Source organism: Primulina huaijiensis, chromosome 16 (assembly GCF_012295235.1).
Source record: "Primulina huaijiensis isolate GDHJ02 chromosome 16, ASM1229523v2, whole genome shotgun sequence".
In the NCBI taxonomy this organism is placed as follows: domain Eukaryota; kingdom Viridiplantae; phylum Streptophyta; class Magnoliopsida; order Lamiales; family Gesneriaceae; genus Primulina; species Primulina huaijiensis.
This window is the reverse complement of record NC_133321.1, coordinates 20,070,435-20,094,079: the sequence shown is the minus strand read 5'-3', so window position 1 is coordinate 20,094,079 and position 23,645 is coordinate 20,070,435. Positions and strand designations below refer to the sequence as shown.

Here is a 23,645-nt window from a genome sequence, read left to right as displayed (position 1 = left end):
TCTAGCAATGTCATTGCTATTTGGAGACCGTAGGTAATCATCTCCAAAGATCGAGATTACTGCTTTGACAAAAAGTTTCATACTTCTTATTGTGTTGTTTCTCCGATTCTTATATATATACTCATCCCTGAGATCAACTCCAACTCCATAAGCAAGGATCCTCAAGGCAGCAGTCACTTTTTGTAAACATGAAATCCCAAGCGTTCCAACAACATTTTTTCTTTGAACGAAATATGGTTCATGACTCTCCACACTATTAAGAATTCGAAGAAAGAGGTCACGATTCACCCGAAACCTTCTCCTAAATATATTAGAAGGATACACTGGTGCATCAGCAAAGTAGTCATCGAAAAGACGTAGGTGACCCTCTAAAAAGATTTCTCCTAATAAACGTATGAAATCGTTAATTTGCTTGGAGTACGTAGTTTGTGAATCGTTTACACCTTCTTCGTTATCCAAATGAATCTTCAATTGAAAATACAGTTACATTTGTTTCCAACTCATTATATCAGAAAAAAGTAAAGACTTGTAATTACGAATAAAAAGTGACATTACCAGAAAATTGATAAAACAAGTTATGTTTGTATTAGCTCAATGATATATATGGGCATGTGGTGATGACATTTTAGCGTAGTTTTATACTAAAAAATATAGCTGTCGAAGGAATATGGATATTAGAGGAACATAGCCTTTGCAAAAATAAAACTATTACAAAGATAATAATAATAATAAAAATATGGAGAGAAAAATAATAATAATAATAAAATATAAATACATGATAAATTATAGGGCAGCTGATGTAGTACTGTGTAGTGAAAAGTGGATATCTAAATTTAATAATGTAGTTTTACCCTAAATTACACATTTTGGATAGAGAAGCTAGCTGGTGTGGATGCTCTTTTATTTTTGATTCACTCCTTTTGTATCTAATAATAATAATAACTGCACATGTACACAAGGATTCATACATTTTCCCAAAAAAAAAAAAAGAAAAAAAAATCATATAAGAAACAAAAATTAAATATATTTTTTTTAAGCAATACGATATTAATGTAATTCAACCGGTTTAAATGGTTCTGGATTGATCCGAATCCGACAAGCATATATAGAGCCACGAAATTGTCTCCTCCAAACCGACGCCCCAAAAGGACTCTGGATAACGTCTAGCCACTCCAATGGCTTCTCTCTTGAAATACTGCAAACCTTTGCTTCCCCTGGGCCTCCGCAGAGGCTTCGCATCAAAATCCATCCACTCTAAAATCAATTTCCACTCACGCTTCCGTTTTTTTCTCCCAATTAGTTGCTGCAATGCTCGTCATTCATTGACCACTTCGAGTGGGGAAATTAGTCGTGATTCTGAGAAAGATAATGATTTGCTATTGAAGGAACTGCGTCTGTTCAATACAATGACCAAGCGGAATGAATTGTTTAAGCCTAAAGTTGAGGGTAAAGTCGGGATGTATGTCTGTGGCATCACCGCTTATGATCTCAGTCACATTGGCCACGCCCGTGTTTACGTTGCTTTTGACGTTCTCTACCGGTACATTCTTCTGTTTGGGTGTAAATTAAGATTTTTATTTGGATCAATGAAAAGTAAATGACGACATGATTACTTGAGATGTTTGGTGCTCGTATTATCGAGCACAGTATGGGGCTCTTCATTATCCATTGGTTATCAGTAGCCCAAAAAATCAGAAGACCTTTTGTTTTCTAATGTCATTTCTGAATTCTAATTGGAAACCTTGTTAAATTAAGCTATGCCAAATATAACTCGTTGCCAGCTATCTACTTAGGCACACCCAGTGGCTGCGGACCCTGGGCCTGGGCTGGGGGTGCAACAGAGGTATCTAAGTTCTAATTTTTAATGTTATCCGTGTTTGTGTGTGAGTGTCAGTGTGTATATATAGACACACATGAGGAATACGATAGTTTCTTCCTCTAAAAAAACTGAGAGAAATTAGAGTTTTGAGACATTATATTGGATAATTGTGATATATATTTGGTTTTATTTTGGGAGAATCAAAGCATTTTCTCAAACATTACCCATTTTGATAAAATTATTCCATTTCAGAGGTGACTCTCCGGTTCATCTCTGCTATCTGCTGAGAACGAATAAAATCTAACATGTAAGGAGTTTCTAGAAGATGTCAAAATTTTTTTTATTTGTGACAATAGCGTGGAAATCTTCCTTTGCTTATGAGAAATGATGGGTGGTAGATCTGAAGGACAGTTAAAAAAGTGAAAAAAAAAATTAGAAAACAGTTGAAGTCAACATTATTTAGTTATCGATGTTTGTCTGCGAAATGAGTTGCTTTAGTTACAAAGTTTTTTGCGTAGTCCAAGCCTAAGTCAAAATGGTTTAAGCTCTGCTTCATGATTATTTTTGCACTTATTGAATTGCTGTTTTGTTGAGTCTTCCTGCTTATTGATGGGTGCATTTGTCAATATTTAGTATTGTGTTAATTTTTTACTTATGTTCTAACTTTCGAAATTAGGCAGATACCTCAAGTATTTGGGTTATGAGATCAACTATGTCCGCAATTTCACTGATGTCGATGATAAGGTACGCTCTGGCATTCTTAGAAAATTGAACCATGAAGCTATTCATTTCTATATACCTTTTTTTACATTTCATGTGCTTGCAAAAACTATTCTTAGGGTAAAATGGTGGTGAAACAATTTTAATTTTTTGTAGCAATTGCTGAATTTTATTCTTTTTGGAGCATTTTTGGGGGGGGGAACAACCAAATTTGTTTGTTAAGAAATACCAACTGCTTCTTACATATTTATGACAGGATAGCTGAGCCCGCATTTTCAAATTCTGTAGATCATTATCAGAGCAAATGAATTGTGTGAGGATCCTATCAAGTTAAGTAGACGATACTGCGATGAATTTCATCTTGATATGACTTCTCTTAACTGCCTTCCTCCTTCAGTGGAACCTCGTGTCTCTGAACACATTTCGCAAATCATTGGCATGATTGAACAGGTGCTATACTGATATTTATTCGTGTTGATCTTTCTGTTTTGGTCAATGATAATAGTATATCCTAATGCAGTATGGTCACGATAATTTCTTCTGATAAATTAAATGTGGATGGGATTTTTGTTGAGCTTTAAGTGGTGACCTAACATGCTTTCATTCTCTTCTTACAGATACTTGAGAATGGGTGTGCATATACTATCGGTGGGGATGTTTACTTTTCTGTTGACAAATTTCCCGAGTATGGACAATTATCAGGGCGTAGATTGGAAGATAACAGGGCTGGTGAGCGGGTAGCGGTAGACTCAAGGAAGAAGAACCCAGCTGACTTTGCTTTATGGAAAGTAATTCCTTAACTTTAGAGTTCAAATGCATTTCTACATCCGCACAAAAGCAGCTTCTTGTGACTTGAATTACAATTAAACATCTCATTTCTTTGAAAAAGAGATGTCCCTGTCCATTGACAAGAGCAGTTTCTAAATTATGCTCTTTAAGTTTATCAGCTTTATCAATTATTTAATGTTATGGGTGATAATGACAAGTTTTCTGGACATTACAATTTAGGAGACACCACAAAGTTCTAAAAGGCCTTGAGCTTCATATTTTTTGCCAATTAATATGTCGACAGTGAATTTACGGATTTACCTCGATGTTCTCACACATATTTGAAGGGATGTCGTTGAGGTCAAATCTGAAGGTGGGAGAGGTTATTATTTAGCGAACTGGTTTTTATTGCGTATATGCCATCTAAATGCTAATAGGGAATAAGACCATTGTGTTTTGTGTAATTGGAGAAAATTTGTAGCCTTTAGATTTTATTTGGTTTCAAGATTATGATTTTCCTTTTTATGCAGTCATCAAAGGAGGGTGAACCTTTTTGGGAGAGTCCATGGGGTCCTGGAAGACCTGGATGGCATATAGAATGCAGTGCTATGAGTGCTACTTACTTGGGCTATTCTTTTGACATACATGGTGGTGGAATGGATCTCATTTTTCCCCATCATGAAAATGAGATTGCACAAAGTTGTGCTGCATGCCATCAAAGTAATGTTAGCTATTGGATACACAATGGATTTGTGACCATCGACTCTGAGAAAATGTCAAAGTCTCTTGGGAACTTTTTCACTATCAGACAGGTGCAAGTATTAATATATGGTTCCAACCTTTTCTTTCTCTGGCACACTTACTATTGGTGTTCACTTTTGAGAAATGTTAGTTTGTGAGTGTACACAATTGAGTGTCTGCTTATGAATGTAGATAATTTGATTTTTTTGGTTTTAATTTCAGGTCATAGAGCTTTATCATCCACTGGCTTTAAGGCTTTTCTTAATGGGCACTCACTATCGTTCCCCAATCAATTATTCTGACATGCAGCTTGAAAGTGCTTCTGACCGTGTTTTTTATATTTATCAGGTTCAGTAGTCCTCAATACATCATTAGGATTGATGTAGATTCTATTTTTTTGTTCATTTGTGCAATCAACAAGCTCTTCATTTTTCCCATTATAAGCTTTTATCTTCTGCAGTGGTATGGTTTCTGATGTGTTTTCTGGTCTGGTCATTCTGATGTTTTAAGCAGTTTGGTGTGTGCATTGTGCCTTAAAATTTTGAGAAATATTATGCCTGGAAACTCAAGGTTGCCACTAGTGCGACAGAGCATACCTAGTTCACATATGGTGGTTCTCCATGCAACCAGGGAAGTGTGTTACTTGATCCAAAGAAAATTAAAGCTATAATTTTGCAAAACACGAAGTGCTTTAGAAACTTTTACCAACATTCACTTTTCACATATGGTGGTTCTCCATGCAACCAGGGAAGTGTGTTACTTGATCCAAAGAAAATTAAAGCTATAATTTTTCAAAACACGAAGTGCTTTAGAAACTTTTACCAAAATTCACTTTCCACTTGTTTTATACTCGATGCAATTACGAAGAAAGTCCACCTTTTACTCATCTCGGATATTAAATTGCTATGAAACTGTGCATTTTTTGTTTGTGAGAGATTTTCAACCATGAGTTTGTTCTGACTGCAGACATTGCATGATTGTGAGAATGTCCTCATCCAGCATGACCTAGCTGGTTTGAAGGACTCCATTCCAACAGCAACAACAATTTGCATCAACAAATTCCATGATGAGTGTTTGACATCAATGTCAGATGATCTTCACACACCTGTAGCATTGGCTGCTATGTCTGAACCATTGAAAACCATCAATGATCTCCTGCATACTCGTAAGGTGCTTTATTCGAATCTGGAAGCAATTTTAATTTTTGATGTAGTTTCACAGGCTCCATGTTTTTACTCAATGCTTTTACCTCCTTGAGTTCAAATATGTCCTGCACTAGATATTTGATTAAATATTGGCATCAATAGTAAGATGGTACATATGGCTTGCATTTTTAATAGCTCATTCAGTGGTAAAGCTCCATTGTCATATATGAATTAATTTCCGTTTCCTTTTTTACTGTGGCAAAGTCATTTAATACATTATTGGAAATTTGAACCGGACAGTTGTGACCCGTGGGCTTCTTTCTGCAGGGAAAGAAACAAGAGTTAAGAATAGAGTCACTTGCAACTTTAGAAAAGACAATTAGAAGTGTACTTACTATTTTGGGGCTTTTGCCTGATAGCTACTCTGAGGTAAAATGAGCTTTTTTTCCGCCCTATTCCCACAATCATTCTCATTTTGCACACACACAGAGGGGGCAGGGGGAGGATGTACTTGTTTGCAGCTGATGGCGAGTCCTGGTTTTCTAAAAAGTATGTACCTGTGGAGCTGTGAGTAAGTTGTACAATTTCATGTCATGCTTGCATGTAGTCATTGCTCTCAGATCAAGAGTTCCTTGTCGTCCTTTTATATTCTGTGAATACTGGTTGTATGCAGTCTAATTAAGATTCAAGACTAATAGGAATATCTTTCTCAATGGTCTTGGAATTCTGTTTCATGACCTTTTGATATTGAACCACTTCTGCTGCATAAATTTATTGGATTTGCTTTCGTAAAGTGATATCAATTCTTACCATTTTGTTTCTTCACGTTTAGCTATTAATTTGTTACTCAGTTTCCAAACTTCATGTCTTGCTGTCAGATTCATAATTTTCTTTATTGTTGGTGTAAAGGAATGTGATTTTAGTAAGTTTTTATGCATATTCCAGGCATTGCAGCAGCTGAGGAATTATGCTCTGAAGCGATCAAAGTTGACTGAAGATGAAGTTTTGCAGAAGATGGAAGAGAGGAATGAAGCCAGAAAAAATAAAGAGTATGAAAAATCAGATGCGATTAGAAAGGATTTGGCAGCTGTGGGCATTACACTGATGGACAACCCAGAAGGCACATCATGGAGACCGACCATTCCTCTGGCCTTGCAAGAACAATTTACTGGAAGCTGAGCACCCTTGCGAAATCAGTTTCAGAATTATACTTTGATTGAAATCCACGATGGAGGATACAAATTCACAATTTAAAATATGTTCGAGTTTGTGTGGGGCTGTTTTCTAGGAAGAAGTTTACTGCCTTTTCTTCTTAACATTGGATTTGCGCTTGATGTGAAAAATCAGGACAAAGAGCAAACCATCAAAAGTTCTCTCTCTCTATCCAGTTTTGCACATGTATTAATGATACAATTCTTATTATTGTTATTTTTAAATCATCATCATCATTTTTTTTTATTACTTTGAATAACTCGTTGTTATTCTTCTTAATAATATCATTATTTGGAAAATAATCTAATTAGACATAGTTTGATACACTGGATAAGAGATAGATTGATAAATAATCATCTTTATCTCACGTTTGGTACCTTTTTAGAAAGCTCATGATAATATCATGGGCCTGTGATAAATAATTTTATACAAAGATAAAATATCATTTCTATTAGGTGTGATAATTTTAATTTAATAGTAAAATACACCACAAATGATTTAATTGCCCTCAATTTATAAAAATCCTAAACCCTATGTTTGATATGGAAACCCGATTTTGAACACGTTGGATTTTTAATTTGTTAATTGTAGTAATTTTGGTTTTTTAGAAAATAACCAATATTAGTTTATTGTTTTTCAAATTTTTTGAGTACTTTTTTTGTTTTATAAGTGTCACATGTAGTTTTAAATTTAATAAATTACATAATTATTTTTTTTATTTTTCTTTCTTTTTTGCCATAAATTTATAAAAATAAAATGATATTTAAATTATCAAATAAATTTTTTAAAATTATATTTAAATTGTAACGCGATTTTGAAATTACAAAATTTATTATGAACAGATAATTATGAACTCAAGAAACAACTTTGAAATTATAAAATTTATTATGATAAAGTTAATTTTATCATTACAATCTAATATATAAATTTAATCACTCTTATTAAAATCATATCAAACATTAAATATAATATCCTACATCTTATTTATATTTAACTTATCATATTATATAGCACATGTTTATCTATGTCTTAGAATCCACTTGATCCAGTTGATATGTTGCTATTTTATATGAACATTAGAATTCATATTTATTTTTCTAATAATGTTGCACAAAAATATAAAAATAATAATATTATATTGTTTTAACTACATTACAGTGTCTTGTGAAAATTATCAAAGATGTACTCAATTGGCCGTTTGGCAATATAATTAATTAAATATTTATAACATAAACATTAAATTAAATTATGATTTTTTGGGGGGCAAAAGAACATTCAACTTCTGGGAGTAATTATCAGTTTGTGCCTGATTGCCACTTAATTGCTCATTCATTCATTAATCTGAATCAACCGCACAGCTGAAGATTGCAGAAGGAAGGGATGAAAATGTTATTTTAGCAGTTACCAATCTGAAAATGCTTTTCCCCATCGCTCAAACATTATCAGTTTAATCGACCTTCTGATGTTGGTATTATCCGTCTTCTTCGGTACTTCTTTTGTGATCGCAGTTAAAGCGCATGATCTTGAAGACACCCAAATGTGATAAATGACAAGCCCATATATTATGGGTCCAGTAAGCATTAGGATCAATCTAGAAGAATTTATTGTTGAATCGGTTGTAACAGAATGCGGATAAGATTTCACGTGTCAATAGCTGGTAGCTTGATTCATCTGTATAAATAAGTTATCAAAGTGTAAATGAAAAGCAGAGAAGAAATGTTTCACACCTGTATTGTTTTTCCCCTTCATCTACTTTTCTAAGTTGGTATCAGAGCCTCACCATGGCTAACGCCAGCACCGGCAGTGCTTCGCCCATCCTCACCGAGGTGGCAGCAACTGTTCCAACCTTTTTGTCTATTAACCCAGCCAATCAGATTAATTCCGTTAAGCTAAGTGACGATAACTTCCTTCTATGGCATCTTCAAGTTCTTGCTGGAATTCGTGGCTTGGGATTGGAGGATTTCATTCTAGCAGACCCCCCCATCCCTTCCAATGAGATTTCTGAAGATGGCACCACTATTACTAGCGATCTTAAAATCATTAACTGGAATAGACAAGATCAGCTCCTGTTTTCCTTCCTCTTATCGTCTATGACAGAAGCTGTTCAAAGCCAAATGATTGGGTGTACCACGTCCTCTCAACTCTGGCTTCGGGTCTCACGCTTATTTGCCTCAAGATCGAAGGCGAAAGTAATGCAATATAAACTACAGTTGCAGACCTTGAAGAAAGGAAATCAGAGTATGAAAGATTATCTGAGCAAAATGAAACACCTCATGGATATTTTAGCAGCATGTGGTCATTCCATCAGTGAGGACGATCAAATCCTTTATATCCTCAGCGGAGTAGGCTTCGAATATGATTCTGTCGTAGTTCATGTAACATCAAGGGTTGATACTTTATCATTCTCAGAAGTTGCTGCTCTCCTTCTCACTCATGAAGGACGTCTGGAATTGCATAACACTAGCAATGACACTCTACCTCATTCAGTGAACATAGCTACACTCCCTCCACAGAAAAAGCCTGAGAATTTCTCTTCACCTCGTGGATTCTATTCCCGTGGTCGTGGTCGAGGTCGAGGAAGGAATACTCGAGGAGGACGACGTTTTTGGAACAATAATAATGGCCGATCTATCTATCAAATTTGTGGGATTGCGGGCTATTTAGCAGAAATTTGCTATTACAGGTTTGATGCTGAATTTGTTCCTAAACCTGCAAGTTCTTCTCGGCCACCATCACAGGGATTTTTGCCTTCACCGCACCAAGGTCATCCACGACCTCCTTCACCAATCTATCCATCCGCAGCTTTAGCCACTGCTACCTCAGAATCTGCCGAGGATGATTGGTGGTTTCCAGATTCAGGTGCTTCTCATCATGTTACAAACAATCTTGGAAATCTCGCAATTGGCTCCGAGTACACTGGAGGTGGTAAGGTTCATATTGGAAATGATGCAGGTCTGCCTATATCTCATGTTGGTGATTCTAAATTTCGTTCTTCTTCCTCTCGCCCCTTTATATTAAATAACTTACTCCGTGTCCCTCGTATTACTAAAAATCTTCTAAGTGTTAGCAAGTTTGCTCATGATAATAATGTCTTTTTTGAGTTTTATCCTTCTTTTTGTCTTATAAAGGATCTAGCCACGCAAGCTGTTCTTCTCCGCGGAATTTTGCATGAAGGTTTATACAAGTTCACTCTTGGGACTCCTCTTCCAGCCACCTCTCCACGACCCACATGCCTTCACTCCACAATTTTAGCCTCATCTACTATTCCTCACCAGCATTCAATCAAGGACTCTCCATCCATTTTGGACCAGTGGCACTATAGATTAGGACATCCACCCCTTCCTATTGTTAAGCAAATTTTATACAAATGTAATTTGTCGATTCCAAGAACTGCTGTTATGAAATTATGTGAAGCTTGTGAACTTGGCAAAAGTCATAGACTCCCTTTTCCTAATTCACAAACAGAATTTTCAAAGCCTCTTGAACTTGTTTTCTCCGATGTTTGGGGTCCTGCACACACTCCTTCACGCAATGGTTTCAAGTATTATGTCAGTTTTGTCGATGCCTTTAGTCGATTCACATGGATATACTTTCTTAAATTCAAATCAGAAGTTGTTCAAGTTTTTTCTCACTTCAAAAACCATGTGGAACTACAACTCAACAATAAAATCAAAGCTGTTCAATCTGACTGGGGTGGGGAGTATCAATCCTTAAGTTCATTACTTCAAACATATGGGATAACACATAGAGTTTCCTGTCCTCATACATCAAAACAAAATGGTGTCATTGAACGAAAACATCGTCACATAGTCGACACTGGTTTGTCTCTTTTAGCTCATGCTTCCATGCCGTTACATTTTTGGGATGATGCTTTTTCCACGGCTGTTTACCTCATCAATCGATTGCCTACAGTTGCTCTTCAGGGGCTTATTCCTCTTCAGTGCCTCTTCAAAAAGTCACCAGATTACTCTTATCTTAAAACATTTGGATGCCTTTGTTTTCCATGCCTTCGTGACTATAATCCTCATAAACTTGACTTCTGCTCCATCCCGTGTACGTTTCTTGGCTATAGTGACAAACACAAAGGGTATAAATGCATTAGTACCACTGGTCGTGTCTTCATTTCAAGGCATGTCAAATTTCATGAGCAAAGTTTTCCTTTCCAGAAACATCTTGATGGTTCTAGTACCACTTCCATACCTCAAACCTCTTCTCGTTCATTTCTGTATTTGCCAAAAGTTCCAGCCTCTTTTACCTCAGCATCTCTAGCGTCTCCACTCAATGACTCTTCACCTCAGAAGTCCTCTGCTCAATCTGATAATACACCAGCAACTTCATCTCGTGTTTCTTCATCCCCTGAACAAATAATTTCTTCACCATCACCTTCTCCTCAAGTCATCACACCTGCGCATACTCCATTGAATCTTCACCCGATGGTGACTCGTTCCAAGGATGGGATTTTCAAACCAAAAGTTCACTTATCTATACATTCCAGTTTCTGGGAGCCATCCTCATTTCAAGAGGCCTGCTCACATCCTGAATGGCGAAAAGCTATGGAAGTTGAATATCAAGCACTAATGCAGAATCATACATGGACTCTTGTAGCACCACCATCACATTTACCTATCATTGGGTGTAAATGGGTTTTTAAACTCAAAACAAATCCTGATGGCTCTGTTGCTCGATATAAAGCCCGGCTTGTCGCAAAGTGCTACTCTCAGACTCCAGGGCTTGATTACAAAGAAACATTCAGTCCGGTTGTGAAACCTACCACCATCAGACTCGTTCTGTCTGTGGCTGTTTCTAAAGGCTGGCGAATTCAACAAGTTGATGTCAATAATGCCTTTCTACACGGTCAACTTACTGAGCTTGTGTATATGCATCAACCACCAGGGTTCGAAGTCTCAAGTCATACCTCTAATCTAGTGTGCAAACTGAATAAAGCTATATATGGGCTCAAGCAAGCCCCGCGAGCTTGGTTCGAACGTCTATGTCATTCTCTAAAGCTTATGGGTTTTGTTGAATCTAAAGCTGATGCCTCCTTATTTGTTAAAACTCACGCCACTTCTGTAATTTATGTGTTGATCTATGTTGATGATATTCTAATTACAGGAAGTGACACTACTCAAGTTCGATCACTCATTTCAGCGTTGCACAATCAATTTTCTCTTAAGGATTTAGGAGATGTGAATTATTTCTTGGGCATTGAAGTTTGCAGATCACTGGATAAGTCCATGACTCTCACTCAGACTAAGTATACACAAGATCTGCTTCTCCGCACCAAGATGAGTAATGCTAAAGCTTTGCCAACGCCAATGACTTCTGGTCTCAAGTTGTCTTCTAAAGAAGGTGATCCATTTGATGATGTTACACTTTATCGCAGCACAGTAGGAGCACTCCAATACTTAACTATTACTCGCCCAGACATTGCCTTTAGTGTCAACAAAGTGTGTCAATTTATGCAAGCCCCTTCACACTTGCACTGGAAGGCGGTAAAACGCATTTTACGATACTTAAATGGCACACTTGGATATGGTATTCGTATCACTCCTTCCTCAGCTTTTACTCTACAAGGATTTTGTGATGAGGATTGGGGTAGTGACCCTGATGATCGTCGATCCACCTCTGGTTTTTGCTGGTTTTTTGGGGGCTTCGCCAATCTCGTGGAGCTCCAAAAAGCAACCCATTGTGTCAAGATCTAGTACTGAAGCAGAATATAGAAGCGTTGCTAATGCTACATCTGAGCTTCTATGGCTTCGATCTCTTCTTTCTGAGTTACATGTGACTGTCTCCAGTCCACCTATTCTTTGGTGTGACAATCTCAGCACAATTGCACTAACTGCCAATCCGGTATTACATGCAAGAACCAAGCACTTAGAGCTTGATCTCCATTTCGTTCGAGAAAAAGTGTTGGCCAAAGAACTTTCAGTACGCCATGTTCCTTCCATTGATCAACTGGCGGACATGCTTACTAAACCATTGTCAGCAATAATGTTTCATCGTCATAGGTTCAAGCTTTGCGTGGTTCCTCATCCCCTGCAAAGCTTGAGGGGGCCAGTTAAAGCCCATGATCTTGAAGACACCCAAAGCCCATGTGATAAATGACAAGCCCATATATTATGGGTCCAGTAAGCATTAGGATCAATCTAGAAGAATTTATTGTTGAATCGGTTGTAACAGAATGCGGATAAGATTTCACGTGTCAATAGCTGGTAGCTTGATTCATCTGTATAAATAAGTTATCAAAGTGTAAATGAAAAGCAGAGAAGAAATGTTTCACACCTGTGTTGTTTTTCCCCTTTATCTACTTTTCTAAGTATCGCTCGCACTCTTCTTTTTCCAAGCGTCCTGGTTAGTGTCTCTCTCTCTCTCTGGTCAGATTTTTTTTTATTTAAAAAAAAATCTGACTGGGATATTAGTGATTGATTGATTTATGGGTATCATGGACTGTATAATTTAATACCTGGCAAGCTTCATGTGATCAAGTTCTTTGATTGATTTTCTTTTTCTTATATATTCTTTATCGAAAAGAAATGAGACTCGGAACCAAATAAAATTGTTCCCATCCATACCCGGATGAGCTATCACAAATTCCTGTTTTTTTTTTTTTGCATGAATTATCCTTACGTTTCATTTACACTATTGTCGCAGGTCCGCTTTTTCATTATAAGAGTCTAGTTAATCAAGGGAAGTTGCAACACGATCCTTGCCAGGAAAAGGTTACTTTCGAACTGAATAATCTGCTTCGGAGGTTGAGTCGATACGAGAAGGAAATGAAAGAATTCCATGCGGAACTTTTGCCTTAGATGATGCATTACATAAATTCTTTTCATGTACCCCATGCTTTCTTATTTTTGTGCCCTTGCATTTTTCATAGGCAAACCTTGCGAAATGGGAAGAGGACCCGGAAAATACTCGACAGAAGCTTTTGATAGAGGCAGCGAAAGGGAAACAACAGGAAGGTTCGATTTCATCTGTTAAAAAGCATCGGAATTATTATTTCAAGATGTGGACGTCACGGTGAGGCAACTTTTTTATGATGCAGTTGTGCTTGTGTGCTGCTTGCCTCGGCGCATGTCGCAACTGATCACATTCATGGGGATTAGCTTTGCAGTAAACAAATATGGAACTTGTAGATTGAGAATCTCACATGTTTCCCAGCATACATATGTTGTACTAAGTCATAAATTTGCATACCTTTTATTTTGATTTTCTTTGGACTAGTGTATGCTGAGATATGTTGTAAACAGAGGACAAAACAAACATCATTTGAACGAAAAATTTAATCATCGTCCAGTCTAATTTTCAGAATGTCTATTTCATTATCCGAGTTTGTGGTTTGTGTGGTATAGTTTCTTAGGTCCTATGAAGATAATAATCTCCCTTTTCTGTAGCTTATGACAAGAAATCCCCATTAGATGTTTCGGATCTAGTCACAATCAAATTCATCATGCATCGTGGCATCGATTAAAATTTCAAATACTAGGAGATTTTTGTAGTTTAGTGGATGTTTTGATATAACATTTTATTTAAATTTAGGAAGAATAGACTATCTTTTGGTTTGGAGTTTTTGTAGTTTTGTGGATGTTTTGATATAATCTTTTATTTGAATTTAACTGTTTAGGGTGTATTTAATTTTAGTATTGTGAGCTAAATACAGTGGATCGGAATATTAATCGTTGAACGATGAAGATTGATAATCGAGTTTTATATTTTGTTAAATTAACTGTTGTTGAGCTATTTGATGTTGTATATTGAGATTTTTATGATTATGTTGATACGGTGATAATTATCTGATAACTATTCTTGAATTATATAGATACGCAACAAGACTCAAGATCAAAGAAATAGTTATATATCTTTGATCTTTATGCTTGTGACGTATCTATATAATTCAAGAATAATTATTGTTGATGTTTTAAGTCGCAGTACCATGAGAGTGATGTATTATTGATGTTGTTTGTCTCAGTAGTAGGAGAGTGACGTATTGTTGATGTTGTTTGTTGCAGTAGTAGGAGAACGACATTTGTTGATATTGTTGGTTGTGATATAAGTCGTTGTCCAGAAACAGAAAATGTATTATTCATGTTATGATTTCAATTATATCTCATGGTGTTCATTTAACTGTTATTTATTACGATGATGTGTGTTATGTATGCTCACCCTTCGGGTTATTTTTTGTTGGACATGTTACATAACTAGTGCTAGGATATGATATAGGAGAAAGACTAGGTGTGTCTAATCAAAGAAGTCTTGTAGTTGATAGTTGATAGAGACAGTATAGTTTATTGTCGTATTTGAGTTAAGCGTTGTGTGATGATTATATTGTCTCTGATACACTAATGTAAATAATGTGTTAATTGCATTATTTTGTCATATATGCATTATATTATTATTTAGTCGAAAGATTTTTATGCATATTATGTCACATATTGTATGATTACGTGACAAAGTTTGGGCCGCCACACTACTGTACCATACTCCCCTCAATCTAATGGCATGATAGAAAGGAAAAATCGAACATTGAAAAATATGATGAATGTCATGTTGAAAAATTTGAGCTTACCTCAAAACTTGTGGAGGAGCAATATTATCAGCTAATTATATTTTAAACAAGATACCCTACAAGAAAAATGTAAGACGTCGTACGAATTGTGAAAAAATAATAAACATTCTTAACTTGAAAATGTTAGAACAAACGAAGGTTTTTCAAAGGAAGAAGAACTAGGCGAAGTAAAAGGCTAGAACTTTGAAGTTCTTTGGTCCAGATTTCCACACTTATATGCTGAAAAATGAATCAAATAACTTATAAGATTCTTTGTCTGCCCGGAACCGCCATACTAGAAAGAAGTCATCAATATATAAATAGATTTCATTGTACAAAACCATACTTAAAAACTAGTGGATCTTCCATAAGGTACCAAACCATTGGGACCCTGAAAAGAAAGTATAAAGTTGATGTTACAGTAGGAAAATACAACGCTAGAATTGATGGCTAAAGACTATAGACAGAAAGAAGACCTTGACTTCTTCGATACTTATTCACCATTTTCGAGAATAACTTTCATTCATATACTCACTGCAATTGAAGCTTTTCATAACCATACGATATACCAAATGGATGTCAAAATCTCATTCTTGAATGGTGAACTTGAAGAAGAGATATATATGAAACAATCCAAAGGTTATATTGTTTGGGGTCAAGAAAGAAAAGTGTATCGATTTGTTAAATCTGTACATGGACTTAAACAAGCAACCAAGCAGTGGCATAAGAAATTCGACAAAGTGATGTTGTCATATAATTTTAAAATTAATGAGAGTGACAAATGCGTTTACATTAAAGGAACTCGAGAATCTTATATAATATCATGTCTATATGTAGATGACATACTTATAATTGGGGGTAATCAATATATGATCAAAGCAGCAAAAAAAATTTGACTAAACATTTTGATATAAAAGATATGAGCATTGATGATGTTATATTATGAATTAAAATCTCTAGAACTTCAGTAGGAATTATCTTATCTCAATCTCATTATGTTGATAATGTCTTGAGGAATTTTAATACATACGACTCAGTCTCGGTAAAGACGCCCATTGACATGAGCGTCCATTTGGATAAAAATCACGGAGAACCAGTATCCCAGTTAGAATACTCAAGAATTATTAGAAGCCTTATGTACATCCCTAGTTGTACTCGACCAGACATCGTTTGTGCGATAAATAAGTTGAGTCGACTCACTATTCATTGGAACGTTTTGACAATGATGCTTTGATATTTAATGCATATATTAGAGTATCGACCGCATTTTACAAAATATCATGTGGTACTATAATGATATAGTTATTCTAATTGGATTTCTAATACCAAATACTCAAAATCCATTATTAGCTATATTTTTAGCTTTGGTGCTAGCTCGGTCACTTAGAAATCATGAAAACAAAATTGCAATGCTAAATCCACAATGGATTTTGAATTTATAGTACTAGATAAAGTTGCAGAAGAGCTTAATAATTTTTTTAGAGAATATACCTTGTTGCAATAATGATACATTGCAATAGTCAGTCGGTAATTACAAGGACACAAAACAACATATACAATGGTAAAGCTTGACATATTCGTCAAAACATAATACAGTGCAATCTCAAATAGAGTTATCTCTATTGATTATGTCAAATCAAATGATAACTTGGCGGATCCGCATATAAAAACATTAAATAGAGATCAAGTGCACATATTGTCTAGGAGAATAGGTTTAAAACCTACAAAATAAAGTTTTCACATTGGAAACCCAAATCTTGGTTCAATATGACAACTAAATTATGAAAACTTGAGTGGACATTCGGAAATAATTCTCTTCTCATTCTTAGGACGGTGAATTTTATTTCCTATCAATGTAGTGAGGTTAAGTATCAAAATTTTAATGATTACTTAGCTTGTAATAGGAAGAGTATGGTAGGATACTCTTAAAAAAAGATCACTTATACAAGTGTGAGGGCTGGCGCCTCAACGAAATACTTATGAAGCCAAGATGTGTTCTATGACCAAAATGAACACAGCCGGAAAAAACCAAATAGAAATTGTAGGAAATGTATCGTGTAGGTACTATTGTCTGATTTAATACAAACCACCAAGATGTTCAAGAAATCAAGTTCACTTCAAAGCCTAGGAAATCCGATATATTCTACTTAGGAAAGTTCAAAACCAAAAGTCACCTTTCCTGATGCAATAATTATTCATGTAAGCTTTCTTCTCGACATCATTTGCATTCATGCATTAATTTTATTCATATGGAGGATTGTTGAAATTTTGTTGAACTTAATGAATTGAAATTAAGCAACAAACACAAGAAAGACTCGAAACAAAAGCAAAAAAAAAAAAGAAAAAGAAATTTGGTGCGTCGAGTAATGTCTGCACTAAGTGTAGGGCACGCCCCTACATTGCTGCTCTATCAGGGAAAATCCGAATAAAATTGGGCACAAAGGTGCATTTTCAGCATGCCCACTTTCATCCAGATTTTCCTGGACAGGGTTATGGAGCGTGGGTGTGCCTGTTGTCCTATTTCACAAACAGGTACAGGCAAATTCGAGTTTTCTTGACACTATTTCATCCAAATGGAATCTCCTAGATTAAAATCACTTGTATGGACCAAGAGACACCCGCTTTGATGAAAAACATATCATTTTAGTTTGGAAAGATTAAATAGAACATCAAGGATCAATGAAAGATCACTTTTGCATCAAAAATTATTGTACTCATATTGTCTTACTTCTTCTTTCTAAAAAGAGAGATTTACTATATTTTTGGGTTATTGTGTTGTATCTTTGAGAATTATTGACATATACTAAAGGACCGAGACGAGACAAATTTTGTTAATGAAAGAATATTCAACACTTGTTTCATCTCATTCTCATCATGGCTGCAAAGTTCATTTGTCATTTTCGAGATTCAATATACCTACCAAATAACATCATTTTATGAGGAATAATTAGGCTGAAAATGGATCGAGTTTTGTAGTATCGATGTAAGTAGTTGAAATTTAAATTAAATCCAGGGTGTGAGTTTGACGTTACGTGTTATTCCAAAACTATTCTCTTATAAAGCTTAATTTCTCATTTTTTGGTGCAGAAATTATAATATGAAAGGATTATTTATTGATTGCGTGACAAGATATTTCCATCTATTCTATTCTTGTCCTTTCCTGGCTGATACTGATATCGAAATTCGAATGACCGAAGAATTCATGACAAGTTCCCGAGATGAGATCCATCCACCCACCCACGCTCCTTTCTCTCAGTTGAACTCGATTTACTCGCTCTCTTGTTTCTAGGGTTGGATTTTATTTTAATTTTCTTTTGTTTTTCAATCTGGATCCCTTTAAACAATAAGAATGGAACTCAGGGAATTTAGTTTCGTAGCATTTTCCTTTTCGATTGATATGATGATGATGATCTGAATGCTATGTAAATTTTATCTTTCTGGTCGTTGACTTATTTTTAATTAGGCGAGCTTCTGTCTACCAGTCATCTACGTTGATCTAGACTCTAGACTACATTTGATTCTGCTCCTGATCCTGTTTTTCACTTAATGATTTACTTCAATGAAGAAGCTGCATTTTGTACGTTTGGTTTGAGCCGTTTCTTCTATTATCCCCCCCACCTTTCTTTCTTTCTTTTTTTTTTGTTATTAGGCAGTGAATAACACTTTGTAGAAGATTGCCAGAAGTGTCAAAATCGATCTTTCACAACAGTTTGACTGACTCTACATGATATTTATGTGGTATACTCTGATTGACACTATGGGGTTAATCTGCAGTAGACAGCAACGTAGTCAAGCTGATTCTGAAGAGCATGAGCATGTACATCTTCTATATTTACCCAAAACTTTCTTCACGTGCTTATTGTTTTTTACTATTATTATTAGTATATTTGTATTTAGGCATTAATACATTTATGTGACCTTGATTCCCAGACTGCTGAAATAGAGAGGAGAATCGACCAAGAAACGAAGGCAGAGAAGCATATTCAGAAACTGCTACTGCTTGGTATCCATACGGGAAAACTGCTTATTGATTCTGCCATATGTTCATCGATTTAGATGATCAGACCAAATATAAGGACCTACATGTTTTCTCGCTTGTTTTTTTGGGGTTTTATTACTGCCAACACGACCAGCTACAATTTCATTGGCTACTTTTAAAATGTATCCTACTTTTTGTCCAATCCTTGCATACCCTTCTAGGCACAAGCTTTGGCTTTGGATAGAAGATGTTGTGATACTTTATCTCGTGGCATATTATAAAACATCTCTTTTGGCTCGCTCATAGTTTGAGATGTCTTTTTCCACAATCTGCCTATACACAAATTAGTGAAAAATCTAGTAACAGAAATTACAAGGGTGTCAGGTGTCTGCTTAAGGTCTTCCAAGTTTTGTCTAAAATTGTTCTTGTGATATAAGCACACATCATAACAGTATCTTCTCTTGCCTTTGTATGTGTTCTTCGTTTTTCCATTCTTCTTTAATATTCACTGGAATGTGCTTGTTTAAGGTGCTGGAGATTCTGGGAAGTCCACTATTTTCAAGCAGGTAAGATGTCCTATTATTTTCTCTGTGAACATCACAAATTATTTTATGCACACATTTCTTTTATTATCAGATGACTCAGGTAGGTGCATGTCAAATGTCGTGCAGATAAAACTTTTGTTTCAGAGTGGGTTTGACGAGGCTGAGCTTAAAGGATACATCCCTGTAATACATGCCAATGTTTATCAGACAATAAAAGTATGAAATACTTGGAAGGTTGTGTTGGTTTATTCCCTTTAGGGATCAAGTACAATTTTTTACCAGTGTTGATGGCCTGAGAAAATGAAGTTTCCAAACAACATTATGTAGTACTTGAAGTTGTACCTGCATGATACTATCCAGTTTGAATTGATTATTGATGCTCACAGATTTTACACGATGGATCAAAGGAACTGTCTCAAACCGTATCTGATTCCTCAAAGTTCACCATATCTGATGAAAATAAGGTCTGAACAGTTTTTCAAGATTTAGCAAAGTTTTGTTTGATAGTGATTATTTCAGATGCCCATGTATGAAATTTAAGATTTCCCAAACGTCCGGTTTTGGTGATGGAATTTACTTTCAATGGTATTTCTTGCATTAGCAAATTGGGGAGAAACTCTCAGAAATTGGTAGTAGGTTTGATTGCCCAACTCTTACAAAGGAACTTGCGAATGAGATAGAAGCTCTCTGGAAAGATAGTGCCATACAGGTCAATTTTCCTTCATCCAAATGGCTAGGTTAATCGTTTGCTAGATTCCGATGTGTTTTTTAATTACCCGAATTCGTTAGAGTTTTATTACAACTAATGTTTGAATGTGCTCTGCAGGAAACATTTTCCCATGGCCACGAACTTCAAGTTCCAGATTGTGCAGATTATTTTATGGAAAATTTGGAAAGATTGTCAGATTCAGACTACATTCCTACAAAGGTGAGTGAAAACTTAAGTTCTCACACGCCTCTTTCTTTCCTTTTTGCTTCAGTAATTTAAGGAAACATCTTCTAGCAGTGTCAACAATAGATTTGTTGCCACAAAAAATGAAATATCCTTTTTATGTCAAGTTGGTGAAGATATATTTTTATATTTACATATCCTCCATTCTCCCATCCCTTCGAATTTTCAGGAAACCTTCACCCCCTATTTATGAACCTTGCTGCAACCGATCAACAAGGATAAAATTTTATGCTCTTTGGTCAATCTGGCTGCGTTGTATACCACTCATTTTGTTCTTTGTCTGACCGTCCATGACCATTGTCTTGTGTTTGGCTTCTTTTGTTAGAATATTGGAGAACTTCTACGGAATCAGATTCGATATTATTGATAGCGTTGACATAATTGTGAATTAATATTTGATTCCCTACCATGTTTATTCCAAATTAATATGATTATTATTTTCTGAAGTGAGGGAATGATAGAGTTTTAGTCCTGTGGACATTGTAGCATGGATACATAATTTATGTGTTGGCTCTTATACTTTCTATGCTATATTTTCCTATTTAAAATTGAACATGTTCCAGATGTTTAATTTAATTTTTGTCTTGAAATAGGAGGATGTCCTTCATGCTAGGGTTCGGACAACTGGTGTTGTGGAAATCCAGTTCAGGTAATAAGTGGTTCTTTGCCTCGAGATTATGGATGAACCGATTTTCCATATCTATGTGTGAATAAAAGGTTCTCTCATTTCCTTGGGTAAAAGCAGCATTTATTGTAACAATGTGTTGAGTTACTCTTTATCTGTAGATTGACTTTAATTTTAAGATGATGAGATAAGTGAAATTTCTTCACATTTCACTTACAACGTACCATTATCGACTGTTTGGCTTTAGATTATCGGTTAGCGCTTTGGTGATATGATATAATGCATGCTCTATTTTTAATTTTGGCAGACGACTTCTTTAAAGTTTATTTAAAAAAAACTATTTGAATGAAAATTGTGTTGAAGAATGAAATGAAGTAGGTAGTTTTAATGATGTAAAAAGGTTTATATCATCGTTGCTAATTGTTTAAACATTTGCAGCCCAGTTGGAGAGAACAAAAAAAGTGGTGAAGTATATCGACTCTTTGATGTCGGAGGCCAGAGAAATGAAAGAAGAAAATGGATTCATCTATTCGAGGGTGTTGCAGCTGTGATATTTTGTGCAGCTATTAGTGAGTACGTTTGATATTCCTCCTTCTCGGTTACCATTCAGAAAGAACAAGCTTTTGACATCTTGATGGCTTCCTTGTTGAAGCATTGACATTATTTAGGATTGTGACCTTAATTACCATTACTCGTTACTTCAATCTTTTACAGCTCTTACTGAGAAGTTTGTATTTGTGTAGTTTTCTCATTTGATGTTATGCAAATGTTGTTACTTACACAAGGTGCAATACTTTGTTTCAGTTATGATCAGACTCTCTTTGAGGATGATAACAAGAATAGGATGATGGAGACAAAAGAACTCTTTGAGTGGGTCCTAAAGCAGCCTTGCTTCGAGGTTTTTCCATGACAAGTTACAAGATATTATGTTGTTTTGTTTGCTAAGAGAACTTGTTCCTTTAATATCAATCCAGTTAATGGTATATACTACTGGTCTGCTGGCTAACCCTTTTCCCCTTAAATGCAGAAAACTTCTTTCATGCTATTTCTCAACAAATTTGATTTATTTGAAAAGAAGATTCTGAACGTAAGTGAATGGAGGTCCACGACTTCTGTTGGCTCAGCATCCATGTGATTGTGATCATAATTTTCTTGTATACAGGTCCCATTGAATGTATGTGGGTGGTTCAAGGATTATCAGTCAGTTTCAACTGGAAAACAAGAAATCGAGAACGCATACGAGTAAGTGCATTCTTTTACCCTCTTTGAGACTCGGATGAGGTTTCCGAATGGGCTCTAGCCTCTAATCTGAGATTGTCTTTTCCTTAAAGCTTCTTCGATGCCTTTTAAGATCATCATTTGAACCCTGATATACAACAGGATAACACATAAAATTACTCGATCTGTCATAATTTAGCATGCACTCAACTTGTGATGCTTGACATCAGGTTTGTGAAGAAAAAATTCGAGGAACTGTATTTCCAGAGCACGGGCCCTGACCGTGTAGATCGGGTCTTTAAGATCTATAGAACGACAGCCCTAGATCAGAAACTTGTGAAGAAGACTTTCAAGCTTGTTGATGAGACGTTGAGACGAAGAAATCTATTTGAAGCAGGTCTATTGTAATGACAAACTCAACTTCAAGATTTCATGTTTGCATACAGCAGAGAACGATTTAAGGTTGGCCTCTTTAAGTTCCACAGTTTGCAATCCCAATTAAGATTTATGTTGATAATTTTCTTGCTTGGAAACCTTTCAGGTGCTTTTTTGAATAGGAGGATGGATAAAGTGCCACTTTAGAATTTGTAATCTTTAACATTCATCCTTTGTGTAAATCCCATATATTTTCATAATTATAATTTGACCGTATAGCTCTTTTTGGATGAGTGCCAGTGGTAAATGGTTTTAAATTTGTCAAAGAATAATGAAAACGCGCCTCAGATATATATTGATTCAAAAGTGAAAGGTGCGAAATATTAAATGCTATGCTAGTGGGAGAAAACAGAGGAAATGGAGATGTTCAAGGCACTATGCAAATAGGCATTCGGTGGTTGAGATTATTCATTGTTCTATATCGAGAATGTATTTTTACTCAGTCGAAAAGGCAAAGCAAGAGTATTTGACTACAAGCAGCAAAAAAATTGTCAACTTTAATATTTTCTGGAAAATAATTTTCGATTCACATGATACTGCAAAATCAATTATTAATTAATAATTGTAAATGATACGAAGCCAAAACTGTTTTTAACTTCAATCCGATAACTTATTCGTCAATCAACGAGTTGAATAAGTTAAAAACCAAACGAAGCATTAGGAAACAAATGAAAACCGATGCTTCGGGTTCTTTTATGGTTGGTGGTGATTTAAGGGGGATGGAATGCCCTTTGCTAATGATTATTACATACGAATGACTATGGGACTGTTAAGGGGTCTGTCCGGATGCTATGTATGAATAATATAATACAATGATGATTAATTACATACTATTACCTATATAATTATATTATATTATATTATACTTGTATAAAAGAGCGAATGTTTTTAGAATTGTGATTTATCTTTTAAATATTTTATTAATTAATATATTTTAATTA

General features: G+C 35.5%; 2 protein-coding genes and 1 long non-coding RNA gene across 9 annotated transcripts; all 3 read left to right on the top strand.

Moving 5' to 3' along the window:
• The first annotated feature begins 1,113 nt into the window (after positions 1 to 1,113).
• LOC140961636 (cysteine--tRNA ligase, chloroplastic/mitochondrial) lies at positions 1,114 to 6,635 on the top strand. 4 transcript variants are annotated; one of them, XM_073420284.1, is made up of 9 exons: positions 1,114 to 1,540; positions 2,500 to 2,563; positions 2,828 to 2,989; positions 3,157 to 3,327; positions 3,838 to 4,119; positions 4,271 to 4,396; positions 5,015 to 5,218; positions 5,521 to 5,622; positions 6,139 to 6,635. In XM_073420284.1, exons 1-9 carry the CDS (start codon positions 1,176 to 1,178, stop codon positions 6,370 to 6,372), a joined length of 1,710 nt encoding a protein of 569 aa, XP_073276385.1. In that variant the 5' UTR covers positions 1,114 to 1,175; the 3' UTR covers positions 6,373 to 6,635. The 4 variants fall into 4 exon arrangements, with proteins under 4 accessions (XP_073276385.1, XP_073276386.1, XP_073276389.1 ...); XM_073420285.1 differs by having other exon boundaries at positions 1,314 to 1,540; positions 2,496 to 2,563; XM_073420288.1 differs by having other exon boundaries at positions 1,314 to 1,540; positions 2,496 to 2,563; positions 2,796 to 2,989.
• A 6,088-nt stretch (positions 6,636 to 12,723) lies between these two features.
• On the top strand, positions 12,724 to 13,756 carry LOC140962141 (uncharacterized). Its single transcript, XR_012172472.1, has 4 exons — positions 12,724 to 12,756; positions 13,057 to 13,193; positions 13,283 to 13,367; positions 13,451 to 13,756. It is a non-coding gene; the product is annotated as an uncharacterized lncRNA (long non-coding RNA).
• Positions 13,757 to 18,087: 4,331 nt separating this feature from the next.
• LOC140961305 (guanine nucleotide-binding protein alpha-1 subunit-like) lies at positions 18,088 to 23,001 on the top strand. 4 transcript variants are annotated; one of them, XM_073419748.1, is made up of 15 exons: positions 18,088 to 18,240; positions 18,600 to 18,767; positions 18,881 to 18,953; positions 19,458 to 19,495; positions 19,601 to 19,690; positions 19,861 to 19,938; positions 20,076 to 20,183; positions 20,301 to 20,402; positions 21,020 to 21,075; positions 21,490 to 21,624; positions 21,856 to 21,949; positions 22,079 to 22,138; positions 22,214 to 22,293; positions 22,500 to 22,731; positions 22,811 to 23,001. In XM_073419748.1, exons 2-14 carry the CDS (start codon positions 18,675 to 18,677, stop codon positions 22,675 to 22,677), a joined length of 1,185 nt encoding a protein of 394 aa, XP_073275849.1. In that variant the 5' UTR covers positions 18,088 to 18,240; positions 18,600 to 18,674; the 3' UTR covers positions 22,678 to 22,731; positions 22,811 to 23,001. The 4 variants fall into 4 exon arrangements, with proteins under 4 accessions (XP_073275849.1, XP_073275848.1, XP_073275847.1 ...); XM_073419747.1 differs by having other exon boundaries at positions 18,095 to 18,240; positions 18,414 to 18,767; XM_073419746.1 differs by having other exon boundaries at positions 18,099 to 18,479.
• Positions 23,002 to 23,645: the final 644 nt, after the last annotated feature.